This window comes from Lichenostomus cassidix, chromosome 5, assembly GCF_008360975.1.
Source record: "Lichenostomus cassidix isolate B80296 chromosome 5, HeHo_3.0, whole genome shotgun sequence".
Classification (NCBI taxonomy): Eukaryota; Metazoa; Chordata; class Aves; order Passeriformes; family Meliphagidae; genus Lichenostomus; species Lichenostomus cassidix.
Window position 1 is genome coordinate 58,344,654 of NC_139486.1, and position 14,785 is coordinate 58,359,438.

Here is a 14,785-nt window from a genome sequence, read left to right on the forward strand (position 1 = left end):
TTTCTGGAAGGGTGTTATACTTGCTTTCTTAGAAATAATATAGAGAAATAGCACCCAGGTAAGATTCTGCTTTGTGTAACTTTGGTCAACAATGTAACAGAGAAAAATGTGACTAGGATTGCAGTGATTTTTAGTATCAATACCAAAAAAATCCTCAACTACTTTGAAGTGAAACTATTCTATCCAAAATAATATCTATCTGATAAATGACTCAGGTCATTATTTCCCCAAATTTACATTTGTACCTTCTTCAAAGGTACAAATGTAAATTTGTAAATTTTCCCACTCTTTGAAATAAAAGAATGTCTTGAGATGGAAACTATTGAAAAGACTTTTCTTTCATTGATATTGACTCTCTTGCTGACTTAAGGACCAACAACATTGATTAGATTTACTTGGATTATTTAATTTGCATTACTTGAAACTTGCTGGGGAGAATGGAATTACTGAGTAGTAGGGACTACATCTAATCTTTGACTAGATGACACAGAATTAAAATCACTATCAATGGGGAAAAAATGACAAGCTTCTATTCCTCTGTCAAACTGCTCTGCTGTTTGGATTGCAGGCTAGATCTGTAGAAATTATTTAAAATGTGTCAGTACAGATTAGATAGAACAAATATGCAACATGAGAGGAAATGAATTATCTCTGATAGGTATATAGGTATCCCAAAAAGCACGGTCCCATTCTGTCCAGCTAAAGAGTAAAATTATGGCACTATAATGCTAATAATTGCAATGTTAATCTGCTTGCAATTACCAGACATGTCTAAACAGAAAGAAAAAAAGAGTATGACAAAGAAACAGTTGTAAAGGCATAGAACAAACAAAATAAAAGGCAGAGGAAACCACACATGTGGGATATGTCCTTGTTATTATGCTCTTCTAAAATGCTTTAATGAGTGTGGAGACTGTGGATTGTGTTGATGGAATGGAGTTATCTCACTAACTGACTGTGAATGTTGCAATGAGGTTTTATTTGATATGTGAGTAAACTACATGCACAGAAAGAAACTGTCAGTCACACTGAATATGGGTAAAACAGGTATTTGTTTAAAATATTGAAGATTTTAGTCCATATATGGAGTTTTGGCATTCTTTTCAACTTCAGTCATAAAAACAGCACATGTCCCATTAAAATCAGAATCTGATTTCTACCCAGGATGTTTGGTAGCAGCCTGAAAATCTGACACAGATTCACCTATATTATGTGAGACTATCACTCTGATGCTTGAAATGAAGAAAAAAATGTAATGCTCAGCTTTCACCTTCCTTAGCCCATATAATGCCATCTTTCCTGTGGTAAAAAGCAGTGTCACATAAGCAAATTCCTCCTTACACTTGAACCTTGGCCTCAGCTGAAAATGGAAAGAGCCCCCTTGAAGGAGAACTTAAAGATGAAGAGATGCTGAGAAGCTACCTGTGTTGTCTGCACTGGTGACCATATAATTAAATGCACTATATTTTAGGAATTTCTGAAAGTAATAACTAATAATTGCAAGGCTGTAATAGCAAGATTAGGAGTAAATGAAGAAACATCACTGAGGCAAGTAATTGCAGTGTGCCCTTTACTTATATCATGTTAATTTTTAACAATCTAATAATAATTTTCACAGGCATGGGGATGTGCTTCTGTTGTCTATGAAACTATCTGAATGTTTTGCCATTGTTTGTATTTTGTTACTTGCTTTTCTACATGCCAGCTTCCAGACTTTGTGACATTTGTTCTTCCTTCACTTTAAGTTAGAATAATTCATTCTTATTCATACACATGACATAATAAAGCTGTTGTGTGCCATTGTATTCAAAACTGTAAAACTCTGGCTTGAATTCAGACAGCTGGAAGGATGTGAACTGGTGTCATTTTTTCAGGGTTTACACTGACAAACATGTACATTGACAGACTCTATTATTATCTCCTGTTTTATTCTTCTTCCCCATTTCCCAGCAGCAAAATCCTATTAGCTTCAGTGAAAGCTAATTCTCCCAAGAATTTAATGCTGGAACCATGAAATTTGTCTCTTATGGCATTATTACAGTGACATTCTGCAAGAGGCAAGACTGCTCTTGGTAACTCCTGCTCAACAGTGGCCTCTGTGGAGATCCTCCTGCTTGACTCTGAGCCCACAACACGATGTGTGTGATGTCAGGGTGAACAAAAAGGGAGATTCAGATTAAGAATTTGAATGTAAATACCTTAATTGCAGCAAGCACTTAACACAAAACCTTTTCTATACTTTTCTCTACTTACCTCCATAGAACCATTCTCATTAGTTCTACAAGAATCCTCTACAAAATGTGATTTTTATATTGGCTCAAGAAAGGTAAATTCATCTACATGATTGCCTCTAAAAAGACTTTGGCCTGAATAATACAAAATTCAGACTTAAAGATATTTCAGACCCTAAAGACAGTCATTACATTAGCCATAAAAGGCTTTAACCACTACTGGCACAGAAATTGAAGTTAATGAAAATGAAAACAATTAGTTTGTATGGCAAAACCATAATCCTTCTTTAACTTTTATCAAGAGCTATCATCTCCCTTTATCACGTAATCATATCAAAGGGTCAGGTGAACTAAAAATAAAAAAACCCAAACAAGTAAACATGTACTTACCCCAGATTGCCATGAAAATTGCAAAGAAGACAGTCCCTCCATTATCAAACAAATGTGTAACCTGAATAAAAAAATTAATACATCAAGAACAAATAATATTGCCACCTCGTCTTTTGCCCCAAATAATCCCAGAGTTCATAAATGGTGGCAGAAGCTAAAAGCTAAGTATTCTAATAAGTAATCCTACTAGCATGTTTCTTCTACCAAGGCTTTTCACACTCTGTCTTTCAGCACAATTTGAAATCTGCTGCTCCAGACTATCATTTCATGCATCACCAGTCATTGTGTTTCAGAGAAACTGAGCTGTTCTGTCCATGTCCAGACAGGCTAAAATTTCATCCAGAATTCTTCTCATGTACTGGGTCAAACTTAATCTCAACCATTTCTATTGTAAGGTTTATATGGGCTCAAAAAACTTCACTTTTCTCCCTCTACATCCTTAATGTCTCTTTTGATTCCATTTTGTTCTTCTACCTAGCTATTTTGCCATTTCTCTGCAGGTAAAAATAGCATGTATTCCTTTTTACCCAGACACCTCAGCCTCTCAAATTGTCGACATATTCTCCTTCTTAAAAGGCTTGTCCACCTAAACTCCAGAAAAATATTAAATAGTTTCCAAATATTACTCCCCAGATGTCTCCATAATTCTAAACTGTAAAGTTAATTACTACTTCTGCCTCACAAATCAAGAAAACTAACTCAGGAAAGCAAAAAAAGTTAATAGAAACTGTGTTTCTTTCCTCTGTTTTATTTCTTATGGAGTAAAATTATTATAATATTGTGAGAATTGAATTAAAAACACATATTTTATCTGTATGTCAGTTATGGTTTTATTTTCTTTTATGATTCTGAAATTGAATTGACTATTTGCTATTGTATATCAATAAAACCAGTATGGTCCCTGCCAGGATCATACAGTGGGCTCAACTGTCAATCAAATATGTATTTTGCTTTTTTTTGCTTTGCTTCCATAAAGGAAAACACAAACATAATGAGACTGAAAATGTGAGAGGTGAACAAAAGCAGCACAATAAATTTGATGAATATTACTGGGTTTGAATGTAGATCTGTGTGAGGATGTGATCTTGGATATTCTGGCCAGGAAGGAGTGCATCTTTCCAAGAAAATCAAAAATCAACCAACCAACCAACCCAAGCAAAATTAATGTTGCTTGGCTCCTGATTTGGCATTGTCTCCATAGAGAGCATTCAGGTGAAAGTTTTACAGTACCACACTCAAAATTAAGACGTGGCTCTGTCAAAGGCTAAATGCATAATCTGAGACTCTGTTGATCAAGAAAGCCTCCAAGCAGAGGTGAAATATTGCAGAACTCTGTCCTGCTGAGTCAGCATACCTCACTGATGTTGTCATCATCAGCTAAGGCTTCAGGCACTTGAAATCCCCCCTGAATCAACCTTCTGCCCCAAGTCAAGGCCAAGGTGTGCTGGGGGCAGGAGCAGCCCCCAGACCATGTGAATCATCATGGATTAGAGTCCATTCCACGTGGATGAGAATGACAGTCTGATCATTCAGCCAGTCAGCTGCTATTCGGGTATTGCCTGCCTTTCCCTTAAATTATAAACTTTACTGCAGTGTGGCATTTTTATACAGAAGTGGGAGGAGATGAAAGAAACAGGCAGGAACAACAAGGAAAAAGGCATCTTCTGTATTTTGCCTCTAACTACACAAAACCTTGGCAGAAAAAGCACTTGAAGCATATGATTTTTTTCCAGTATTAATTTTTTCAGTCCAAAGTGACCCTCTGTAGGGAAACCTGGCAGATATTTAGCCTGGTTTAATAACATGAAACATGAGCACAGGCCTTACATGAATGAGGCAAGTCCCAGGACACAAGAAGGTTTGGGCAGATGAACTCGTAGAGGAACTCACTATTCCTAATAAACTCAATATACTCTACCAGTAGTCTATTTGAATAAGGATTAAAACACTTATTCCAGAATAAGGGTACTGATGCTTGAATCTAGTCACAAATAGCTTTCCTTGCTTATTAGCTCTTTGGTTAGGTAGAAGGTAGCCAGAGAAGTAAGTTATGTTCCCACAACAACAAAACCAGAGGAAAATGCTGACAAACTCCATCTCAGGAACAAGCAAGAAGCAGGAAATGCCATTTTCTTTTCCAAAGAGCAGATCCTATGCCTTATTTCTAAATATGTTAGTTCCACTTACAGCACTAACAGTGCTTCAGGAAGTACAAAGGGCCATTTGATTTGAAATCAGACTGTAGTGTTCTAACATTACAGATTGTTTTCATTTACTGTGCAAACACAGTTGAAGTGCTGGCACATGTTTAGGTATTTGTTGCTCAACTTGAGCAACATGGTGGTAACCAAAAAATCCCAAAATCCCAATCCCTGCTAGAAACCAGGCAGGTTGTGGAAAGAGGTAATGAGTGAAGCTGCTGTAAACTTTTCTTCAGAGACATCACAGCAAGTGAAGGCATTACATTATAATCTTCAGAAAAAGCTTCAGAAAAGTTTTTTTTCTTTTTTTTTTTCTTTGCCATTTGAATGGCGAGATAGTAACCCTATTCCATCCCAAAGAAAATTCTCTCTCTCCCCAAGCTGGGGGAGATCCAGAACAGACAAATACTGAAAGGAGACAATATATGTTTGTTTTCTGTGCTCTAATCCAAGGCTGATGCGTTTTTCAGAACAAAAGCATTGGCAGGAAAAGCTGGGAGCTCACATGAATTCCCATAATTGTAGATATGAGAAAAGAGTGCCTGCAACAATGGAATATAAGTGGTTATTGTCTTCTCTGGTTGTCATCTACGTTTTTTTCAAAAGGATCAATTTGAAAGTAAATGAAGTATGGATGGACTGCCACATTTTTTCTGCTGCAATGAATTATTCACAATGTGACATTAAATGCGAAATTTGTGTGATTTAAGCACATGATGTCAGTGTAAATATAAATAAGACACAAAACCTGCTTCTTATTCACAGGGGATGTTAAAATGACAGGATCTAAGTTAAAGGGAATATTATTTTATGGGATAAAGAATACCAAGATAAAAGCCAAGACTGCTTTTACATCATTATGAATATACCACACATCAAAATATATTGAGCACTGCATGTATACAAAGGTTCTTGTGATTATTTAAGTTTGAAGAAGAGCTTCTTGTGGCAAAATATTTAATTGTATAAAATCTTTGCATTAGATTGACAAAGCAAAGCAGGAGCAAAAGTTCAATTACAAAGTAAACAAGGGAAACAGGGTAAGAAGATAGTTATAGAGGAAAGTAGGGAAAACCATTACAAAAAGTTGTATTACTCACAGGGGACTTAATAAGCTGATGAAAATAATTAGAATTTATTAATCAGGAAATGCCCACAGAGAGCAATTTTAGAAAAACCCCAACCATTTCAGAGCATTCCCTTACCAGAAAGATGAATTACAAAGGCTGAAAAAAACATCTGTAGAGAAGCAACATGTTTTTCAGGAATCCTGGTTGGAACAAGGGCAGCCATTAGACAATGAAAATTCTCTTGACAGCAATAATACAATAATTACCTTGGCATATATGCAGCTTTCGTTGAGTTTTTGTAGTGTGCAATTGCGTTCACACATAGGGCACATAATGGTTTCATTTGCCTCGCAGATCTCTTTGCTTCAGCATGAGACAGGACAAAAAAAAAGGTTATAAAAACACTTCTAGCATTCCCAAGATTATCTGAGGTTATGCCATTTGTGTTTTCTGTTAATTAGCAGTGCCTACACCGCAAAAGTGAATGAATAAAATAAATTAAAAGCGAATATTTGGCTTGAGAAGTCTCATTCCAGATCAGGATCCTGAACACTATAGGCCATAGGGTAGTGTACAATTTTTTTGGGCACTATGTTACACTTCTCACACTAGCAAATTCTCTTCCAAATATCACAAACAGAAAACCAAAAAATCGTTCACCTTTTCAAACCTCTTTACAGCCTATTTTTCTAAACTATGTAGAAGTTACCAAGCATTCAGAGGATAGACAACATTGGTATATCTACATTGATTTCAATCAAATGACACCATTTATACCAGCTGAAGGTCTGTTCCACAGGACAGTGTACACTTAGATCAGTAACACGTAAAAACCCACTAATGGGGATTTCTGGCAGTAGTATTTCAAGTCTTTGCATTTTGATTTTCTACCGAAGAACTTATGTATAGGACTAATAAAAAAACACCACTTGAATATCTTATTTTGGGGATCAATATCTTCAAGCCACATTCTGATGTTTCAGAATCCTAAAATTTAAGAAGATTAAGTCCCTGTTTTCACTGGGACCATTCGTATTCAAAGTACAGCACAACACTAAGTGTTTTCACAAAGGCAAAACAGAGTCAACAGAAGCACAAAAATGATTTTTAAAGCAAATTTTAACTGCAGTGAGTAAGCATCCCAAACAACCTCAGCAAGCACTTTTCCCTATCATTTAGCAATGCTGACATGCCTGAAATGATCCTATGACACACTAGGGAAGTAGCAGTATAAAACAATTGCCAGAAAATCCCAACTAATTTGTTTTAATAAACATTGCACTTTCACCTCTCCTCATATAAGCAGTATTTACACTTCTAATACTGTTTGGAAGATTATGCTTTTTTCCAAATGACTGCATCTATTAAATACTTTCTGGCGTAAAAGTAAATGTGAAAAAAAGATTAAATATAAATATTAATCTTTGGTCACATTTCACCTAACACCAGAATCACCAATTCCCTTAAACTCTAAACCAAATGTGAACCTGACAAAGAAACAGTCCTGAGTAACTGTTAAGGCAGAATGAGCACACCCAGTCATTTCAGAGTAACAGAAATTTTAGTGTGTCACATCAGTGAATTTTCTTGCTTACATTTTCATTCAAATTATTAAGTGCAAAAATTCACACTTTAACCACATATTATAATGGTTTGGCAATAAAGGAAACTACTATCAAATATAAGGCCAAAAGGTACTGTACTTTGAATTTAAATTCAAGATGACAAATACTACATTTTCTATATTATTTATCCTGAGTTAAAGCGTTGCTTTGTTTTTAACAACACACAAAGTTCCACAAAATCATAGTGACAGTGATAGGTCACATCAAAATCAAACTCCCTAAAACCATCAGATTTACTTTTATAGAGGCTAACCAATTTGACATCTAACTTGAGAATAAAAGCAGGTAATAAATGTTGCCCTAATTTGTTCAAAGAATGCAAATGAAGGGACTACTATAGGACTATTTAAGCCTTTCTGCTTGACTATAACTTTATATTTCCTCCAATTTAGTTCCAAGGAGGGCACTTGGATCAAAATCTAATTAAAAGCATATGAAACAACAAGTAAAAGTTCACATTCTGCATTTTTGTTTTTGCATGTTCAAATTCTGTGAATACAATGCAAATGCCCTGGGAGCTACTGTGGAGTTTCTTCAACACAAATTCTGTGGATTTTTCTCTTGGTTACCTTCTTTCTGCAATGGAATGCTGCAATGAACTGCCAACACTACAAACTCAGCACCCTGGGGGACCTCAGTGCTGCCTTAAGGCAACCACAGTATTACTAAACTTGATTATAAACACATGCAAGACAAAGAACATCCTCCATTTCAATGTCCATTTCAGTAACACCACCCATCTTACGCAATTATTTTCTGACCGGAAAGAGGAATGTGCAGAATGGAGAAACTTCTGCTTCTAAACATGGATATTTTCTTATCACAGTGTCTCATCTCTGATACCACAGTGTGTGTTTGGGGTTTTTGTCTTTCCACCTCATTTCATGTTCCTCCTTACCGTACAACACATTTAAATAATCAAATTATTCAATCAGACATGAAAGTTTATTGTTTCCCTAAAACTGTAAGAGAGACACTGCGACAAGAGGCAAAAGTCAGTGTGAGGGGGGGATATTTGTTCCCTTTTGGGGGTACCCTTTCTTCCTTTCCATTTCAAACTTGCTGAGATGGTATTCAGCTGTATTACTAGTATTCAGATGTATTCAGATTACTGGTATTCAGATGGACTCCTGGCATAGGCTGATATATATATCTATATAAAATAAATAATACATATTTATATAATATTTTTGTATGTGTATATATAAAGAGCCAGCTGCTAGCAGACCCTGGGCATGGAGCAGAGGCAGGCAAAAGTCATAAACAAGACAAACTAGTTCTTAGGTGTGACATCATTCTGCATTCTCGAATTGCTGCTGCACAAAACCTATGGCTGGTATGGTAAGCCACGTTTGGTTCCACGGTAATGCATACTCCTGAATTTGCTTGTTATTTCTCTGCTGGAACCGTGCTGGATATGTGGGAAAAAAAAGAAAATCGTTTCCTGCCTGCAGCCACTAGAGGGGGGCTGATGGCAGCTCTCTGCACCTGAGAGGTGAAGGCACATCCCGGACGAAAGCATCCTTCTGGCAAAACCGATTTGACCATTTGCTAAGTTCACATTTTGTAGTACACAAGATAGATAAGAATAGGGTTTTTTGACAGGATTTATCATACTTAAATCAGCACTTCCTAACATCCACGGATTCCTCATAACAGCTGTAATAAAGCCATTTCCCATGAAACAGTGTTCACTGAATAATATTGAATCTGGGGCAGCAAGCCAGTTCTGACCTTGCCATAATGCCCTAACATTATGTTTAAATTTCTAATTCCCACTGGGTTTCCTGTGTCTAGATTTTTTTAAGTAATATATCCATTTCTGTTTCTTACAGTTCTCTGCTGAACACTGCATTTGTATATGGTGGTGGCTGCAGCACTTAAAATCAAATGATAGATTTTAAACCTCTTACAGATGCTTATCTGTGACTTTCTTTAAACGAATGCAGAAACACTAGATAAATAATCTCTCAGTTCTAGACTACAGCAAGAATAAGAACATAAGAACTGCAACATGACATTGATGTACTTCAGGATGAGACCCAATACAACCAACCCCCACAGGGACAAACTCAAATAAAGTGTTTTGTCTGTGCTTTGTCTGCAGCTACTAAGCAGCAGCCAAGGGATAAAACCGAGGACAGAAAATCTCAAAAGCTAGTGTACCTCTGTGCTCAGGTGATTTATAATAGCCTGCAACCTTCAGCAAGGAAGATGACTGCACCTTTCTGTTAAACAGGAGTTGTATCTGCTAGTCTTCCTGGGACAAGCATATGACACAGAGGAGGTGATTGTGCTGCTCTGTTCTGCACTGGTGCAGCCTCACCTTGAATATGGTGTGCAGTTTTGGGAGCCACAATGTAAGAAAGATATAAAGCTCTTATGATTCTTTGCTATAAAAGCACATGATAGCTTATAGTTTGAAAGAATGAAATTACTAGAAATTTTATTCTTTCTCTTGGGGAGCTGCCAATGACACACCTTTCTCTTCTCCAAGGACAAAATACTAAGCTATACCTTGGTAAGAGTAGATTGTGTCCCCTTGTTCCCCCTTTGTTGAAACTGTGCCATTGTACATGTGAGAAATACAAGATTGACAGATTAACTGTGACAGATTAGCTGTGGTCCCTGTGCTCTAAGAAAGGCTGATCCTTGCCTTTAGATCCTTTGCATTTTGAAGACATTTATGGTGAAAAACAATCCTAATACAGAGAACAGTATTTTAAAGAAAGCATAATTTCCTGGCTGATAAGTTTATTGCATTGAACTGTATTTAATGCGCTTTGAATTTGTACAGTTTGTCAGGAGTTTGCTGTACAAAGCAAGCTTAAAAAAGGTGTTCATTACAGCACTGAAGAACATAATAACTCACTGTGAAATAGAAGTAAAAGAAAATTCCTTAGATAAAACTTAAATACAGTCTTGCTCAAAGCCAGAGAAACAACACTTTCTATGAAATCTGACTCTGAGTACACACACAGCCTAAGCACCCAAACTGCTTGGAGCAACAGCTGCAATTTTAAGAGCACTGATACTGATGTGTCTGATAATATCTGATGGAAAACTTTGCAATAAAGATGGATCCTCAGACAGTTCCTAAAAGTACAGTCAGCACTTCAGCACCCTCATCACAACATCTAAATGGACACAAACCCTTCACAGAGCAAAATCACATCGGTGGGAAACTTGAAAACTTGGTTGTAATCTCCCTGAAGCTGAGTCTCCTGGCTGCAAGTTACATTGACACAGATGAGAATTTTGTTAGACTCCAAGTTTGCCACTAGTAACGAAGGGAGGGAAAAGAGGCATAGGTAAAAGTTGAAGTCTGGTAACTGAATACACTCTGGAAGTTATGGCAAGATGGAGGTAATGAGGGAATGCTCTATTTGGTTATTTTTACATTCTTACTATATCTGCAACACATTTAAAATATAGCCATGTAAGTTGTGCCAGACTCTTCTTAACTTGCAACAGGCTATTACATATTATTAAACAGGATTTTACCTTACTTGGCTGGAATCCATTGTAAATAATCCATAGAGGAAAACAAAGAGCCCAACTAGGGCAGCAGGTATAAGCATTCCAGTATACCATCCCAGCCAGGCAAAATACAGCCCAATTTTTTCACCAAAGTATCGCCTGCATGAAAAGGAAACACATACATTGTTTAAAACTAAAACTTATGGTGACCTCTATCTATCTCTACTATCACACTAGCAGAATAATTCTAACAAGGAACTACCATCCCAAGCCTATGGCAAAATCATCAGTTTACCAAAAGGGTTTTTTTCAGGCTAGCACAACATTTCAGTGACATTAATTGTGGATTTATGAGAACATACAAGGATATAACTGAAGTGCCTCTGTAATTTTCATGTCCTTGCAATGACTAAGTAGGTGGACTAGTATCAACATTATTAAACTTAGGACAATTCAGCAGATAGACAGATAGATAGATGTACACAGACACAAAATATCTGGAAAGGGATAAAGTTACTATGACCTGAGTATTCCATTTTAAAAGACATTTATGATGGATAATGATAGATAGATAGATAGATAGATAGATAGATAGATGATAGATAGATAATATGACATATTTTGAACTATTATTAGTGAAACAATGCTCTGAAAACAAAAGCTGAAGACTGAACTTTAATTCTTCAAAACTTGGCTATCAATTGCTAGAACAGACAAAATAGCAGTGATCAGAAAGCCAGTCAAGGATGATATAGCATAAAATTTTCCCATGGCACATGCTTAGCTCCACCAATAATTGGTTATGACTCAGATCAGGAATGAAAACTGACAGCAATGAAAACGAATTACTGGTATTCAATGTCAGTGAAGGAAACTATGAAACCGAAATACCACCATTATTTAACTTCAATTATAAATATTTCTCTACATTTGGTAACCTGTAAATATAGACATATAAATAAGAGTTTATTTTTAAACCCACATGGAAAGGTTACAGTTGGTTGCATTTTAAGTTCTCTGCATTTGGTTACTCTGACTGTCCATTTGTCTGCTCTCAAAGGTGCTCTCACAAGGGGCAAGTGTCTCTGATCAGCAGACCACACCAGAGGTTTGTATTTTAAGTTTCACACTGCAAATTCTTGAGCAGTTGGAACTACATGTATTTTATGCAGACTCATTTGAAATTACCAGCCCTACAAAAGAGGCAACTTAGAGAATTCCAGACCTACCCAGTAATAAGGAATAGCTAAATGATATAGGAAAGCACAAGGAATTTATGAATATAGTTAGCACACTGTTGCCAGGCTTTGTGTGTCACAGAAAATCTTCAAGTACTAATACCTGATTAAATCAAGAGGTTGGTATTTGTACCACATCCCCCACCGTGCCCAGCGCTCATATAGGAGGTGTCTGTGATTCTGTGCTCCGTGTGTTTTGATGGGATGTCTGCTTTTGTGGCTTCCCTGGAAAAAAAAACACAAAGACATGGAAGTACATTACTAGGCACTACAGAACATAGATGTTTCTTAGGTATTTTTGATTATAATTTTCATAGAAATGTTCTTCATGTGTAATGAATTGGTCTGTTATTCTGGGCACATCTGGAACCATGTCGTGGAGCTAATGGAAGCCAGACGTAAGAGACAGGGTTACATACACTTCTGGAATGGCCAGGTTCTCTAATAATTAATCACTGAAACATGAAGACTTTAGAGAAGTACTCAACTCTTTATATGACCTCAAAACTGTTTCTATTTCCCTAATAGATACCTATTTTTATGCTTACGCCTATTGCAATTTTTAAAATTTTTTCAAGGAATGCTTTTGGTATTTTTATATTTCTCCTATAAAACTTTAGAAATTTCTGGTATGACAGCTCTTTTCTCCTGGACATTTTCTATTAATTTCTTTCACTACTGTTGAAAGTATAGAAAAAGACATTCTCTCTGTGGCACATAATTTCTAAAATGAAGGAAACAACAGAATTGGCATTATTTTGAAGCTGCATAGGACTCCTGAGGCATCAAAAGCAAAATACAGTCAGACTGATTGAAAAGGAGTCCTTCCAGGCCATGTCTGACACTCACAGACTAAAAGAATAGAGCCATGCTTGGCAGTCAAAAGGTAACACACACATTTGCTAGAACAATCCTGAGCAGAATCTCTTGCATTTGTAATTTTACTCCAATTCTGAAGTAGGCCATATCCCTTAGCTGAACTTTTGTCCCAAAAACCTCTCATCACTCAGTTACAGTAAAGAAAATATTTCATCAGTTGACTGCAAGTGAGCCAAATCACTTCTTGTGAGGAGAGCAGAGTTCTCCAGCACAGTACTTCAGTTAGTGATCAGAGAGATTCTTGACCTTGGTAGATCTAGGTAATTAAGCCATTTAGATTTTTATCATGTATTTGAAATCTGGAGCATTCCCCACAATTCAAACACCATTTACTTGCTGCAATCTGCTGATTCTCTGACTTAAGAATGAGTTAAACCCAAAGCTAAACATAACAAAGAGTCCAAGCCTGCTCCTTTCTCCTTACAGTCAGCAAAGCAGCATACCAAAGATGTCAACACTGAGTGTGACCTTTGCAGCATCTAGGAACACCCAGGAAGAGAACATCAACTTATTCTCACAGTCAGCTGGATAAATGACTGCAAAGCATTACCCAGTGTTATGTGTTTTAATTTTTTTTTCCTGCTTCTTTTCTCGCTGTTATCCATAAAAGAGTTCAAGTCTCAGCATTCCCACTGGGGTTGAATTTTCACTCTTATTTGTTCATGCGGCAAAGGAAAGAAATTAAAAATAAAATAAAATAAAAAAATCAGTTGTTCAGCCACTAGTCCTTAGCATCAGTCAAACAGCAACTAAGGTAAGAGAGGCTTAAAAATTGATTTCACTGATTTGAACTGAAATGTGGAAACAGTGCCTTACACCATAACAAAGGAACATATAAAATGGATATGACAGCATGGCTTTGATGCCAGAGAAAGCTTCACAGGCTTTTCTGGTAGTACAGCCAGCTTTTCCCTGAAGTCAGTAACTCACAGCTGAAGCATTAACAGTGACGTTAAATTATTTATCTAAAATACTCCTCCTCTGTATTCCTAGTATTGAATTATTAATACCATATTAAAAAATTACTCTCAGCCATTTGTAAAGCCCAGTCCTTTGAAACACGATATCAAGCCACAATATTCACCTGAAACACCCACAGAGTTCAGAGCTGCAACTACCATGCTCCTGAGAGAATTTCAAATGACTGAAGATGTGTGGCTTTCTTCTTTTTAACATCAAAAGATTTTCTGAAAACCCTCTTAAGTCATACACAGATTTTTTTATTTATTTTGTGGGTTGGCAGTATTTAGTAGACTTTACTGAAGAAAGTACTGTCAAGTGGAAATTACACAGAACTATTCTGAAAATACTAAATGGGAAATAATTCAGCAGTCTCCCTAACTGTGATCAAGTGGCCAAGCTATCAGAAAAACAAAACCTTTTGTAGGTGGCAAGCAAAAATAACTTAATACAACTAACTGGAATAATTTGGATCAACTGATAACTCTTATTAAGAACTCCACAGGCATTGTCCAGTTCCTAAAAATCAGAGAAGAAGTATAACATCCTAGTTCAACCAGAAAATGTTCCAGGATGTTATTAAAATATCTGATGTAAGGAAAAATGAAAAAGCCAATACTAAAGTAAAAGTTATAAATAAAAGAAACATCAACAGATTACACAGTGAAATTAAAAGGTTACAAGACAGAATTAACGTAAGATCACAAACTA

General features: G+C 36.4%; 1 protein-coding gene across 3 annotated transcripts in view; it reads right to left on the minus strand.

Annotated features, from left to right (window-relative positions):
• ANO3 (anoctamin 3) overlaps nt 1-14,785 on the minus strand; it is a 228,487-nt gene that overhangs the window by 32,572 nt on the left and 181,130 nt on the right. For all 3 annotated transcript variants that reach the window (XM_085063267.1, XM_085063266.1, XM_085063269.1), the window contains exons 11-14: nt 12,339-12,460; nt 11,022-11,156; nt 6,159-6,255; nt 2,622-2,682 (exon numbers count right to left, since the gene is read on the minus strand). In XM_085063267.1, coding sequence (XP_084919393.1) covers nt 2,622-2,682; nt 6,159-6,255; nt 11,022-11,156; nt 12,339-12,460 — 415 coding nt within the window. The remainder of the gene's footprint in view (nt 1-2,621; nt 2,683-6,158; nt 6,256-11,021; nt 11,157-12,338; nt 12,461-14,785) is intronic.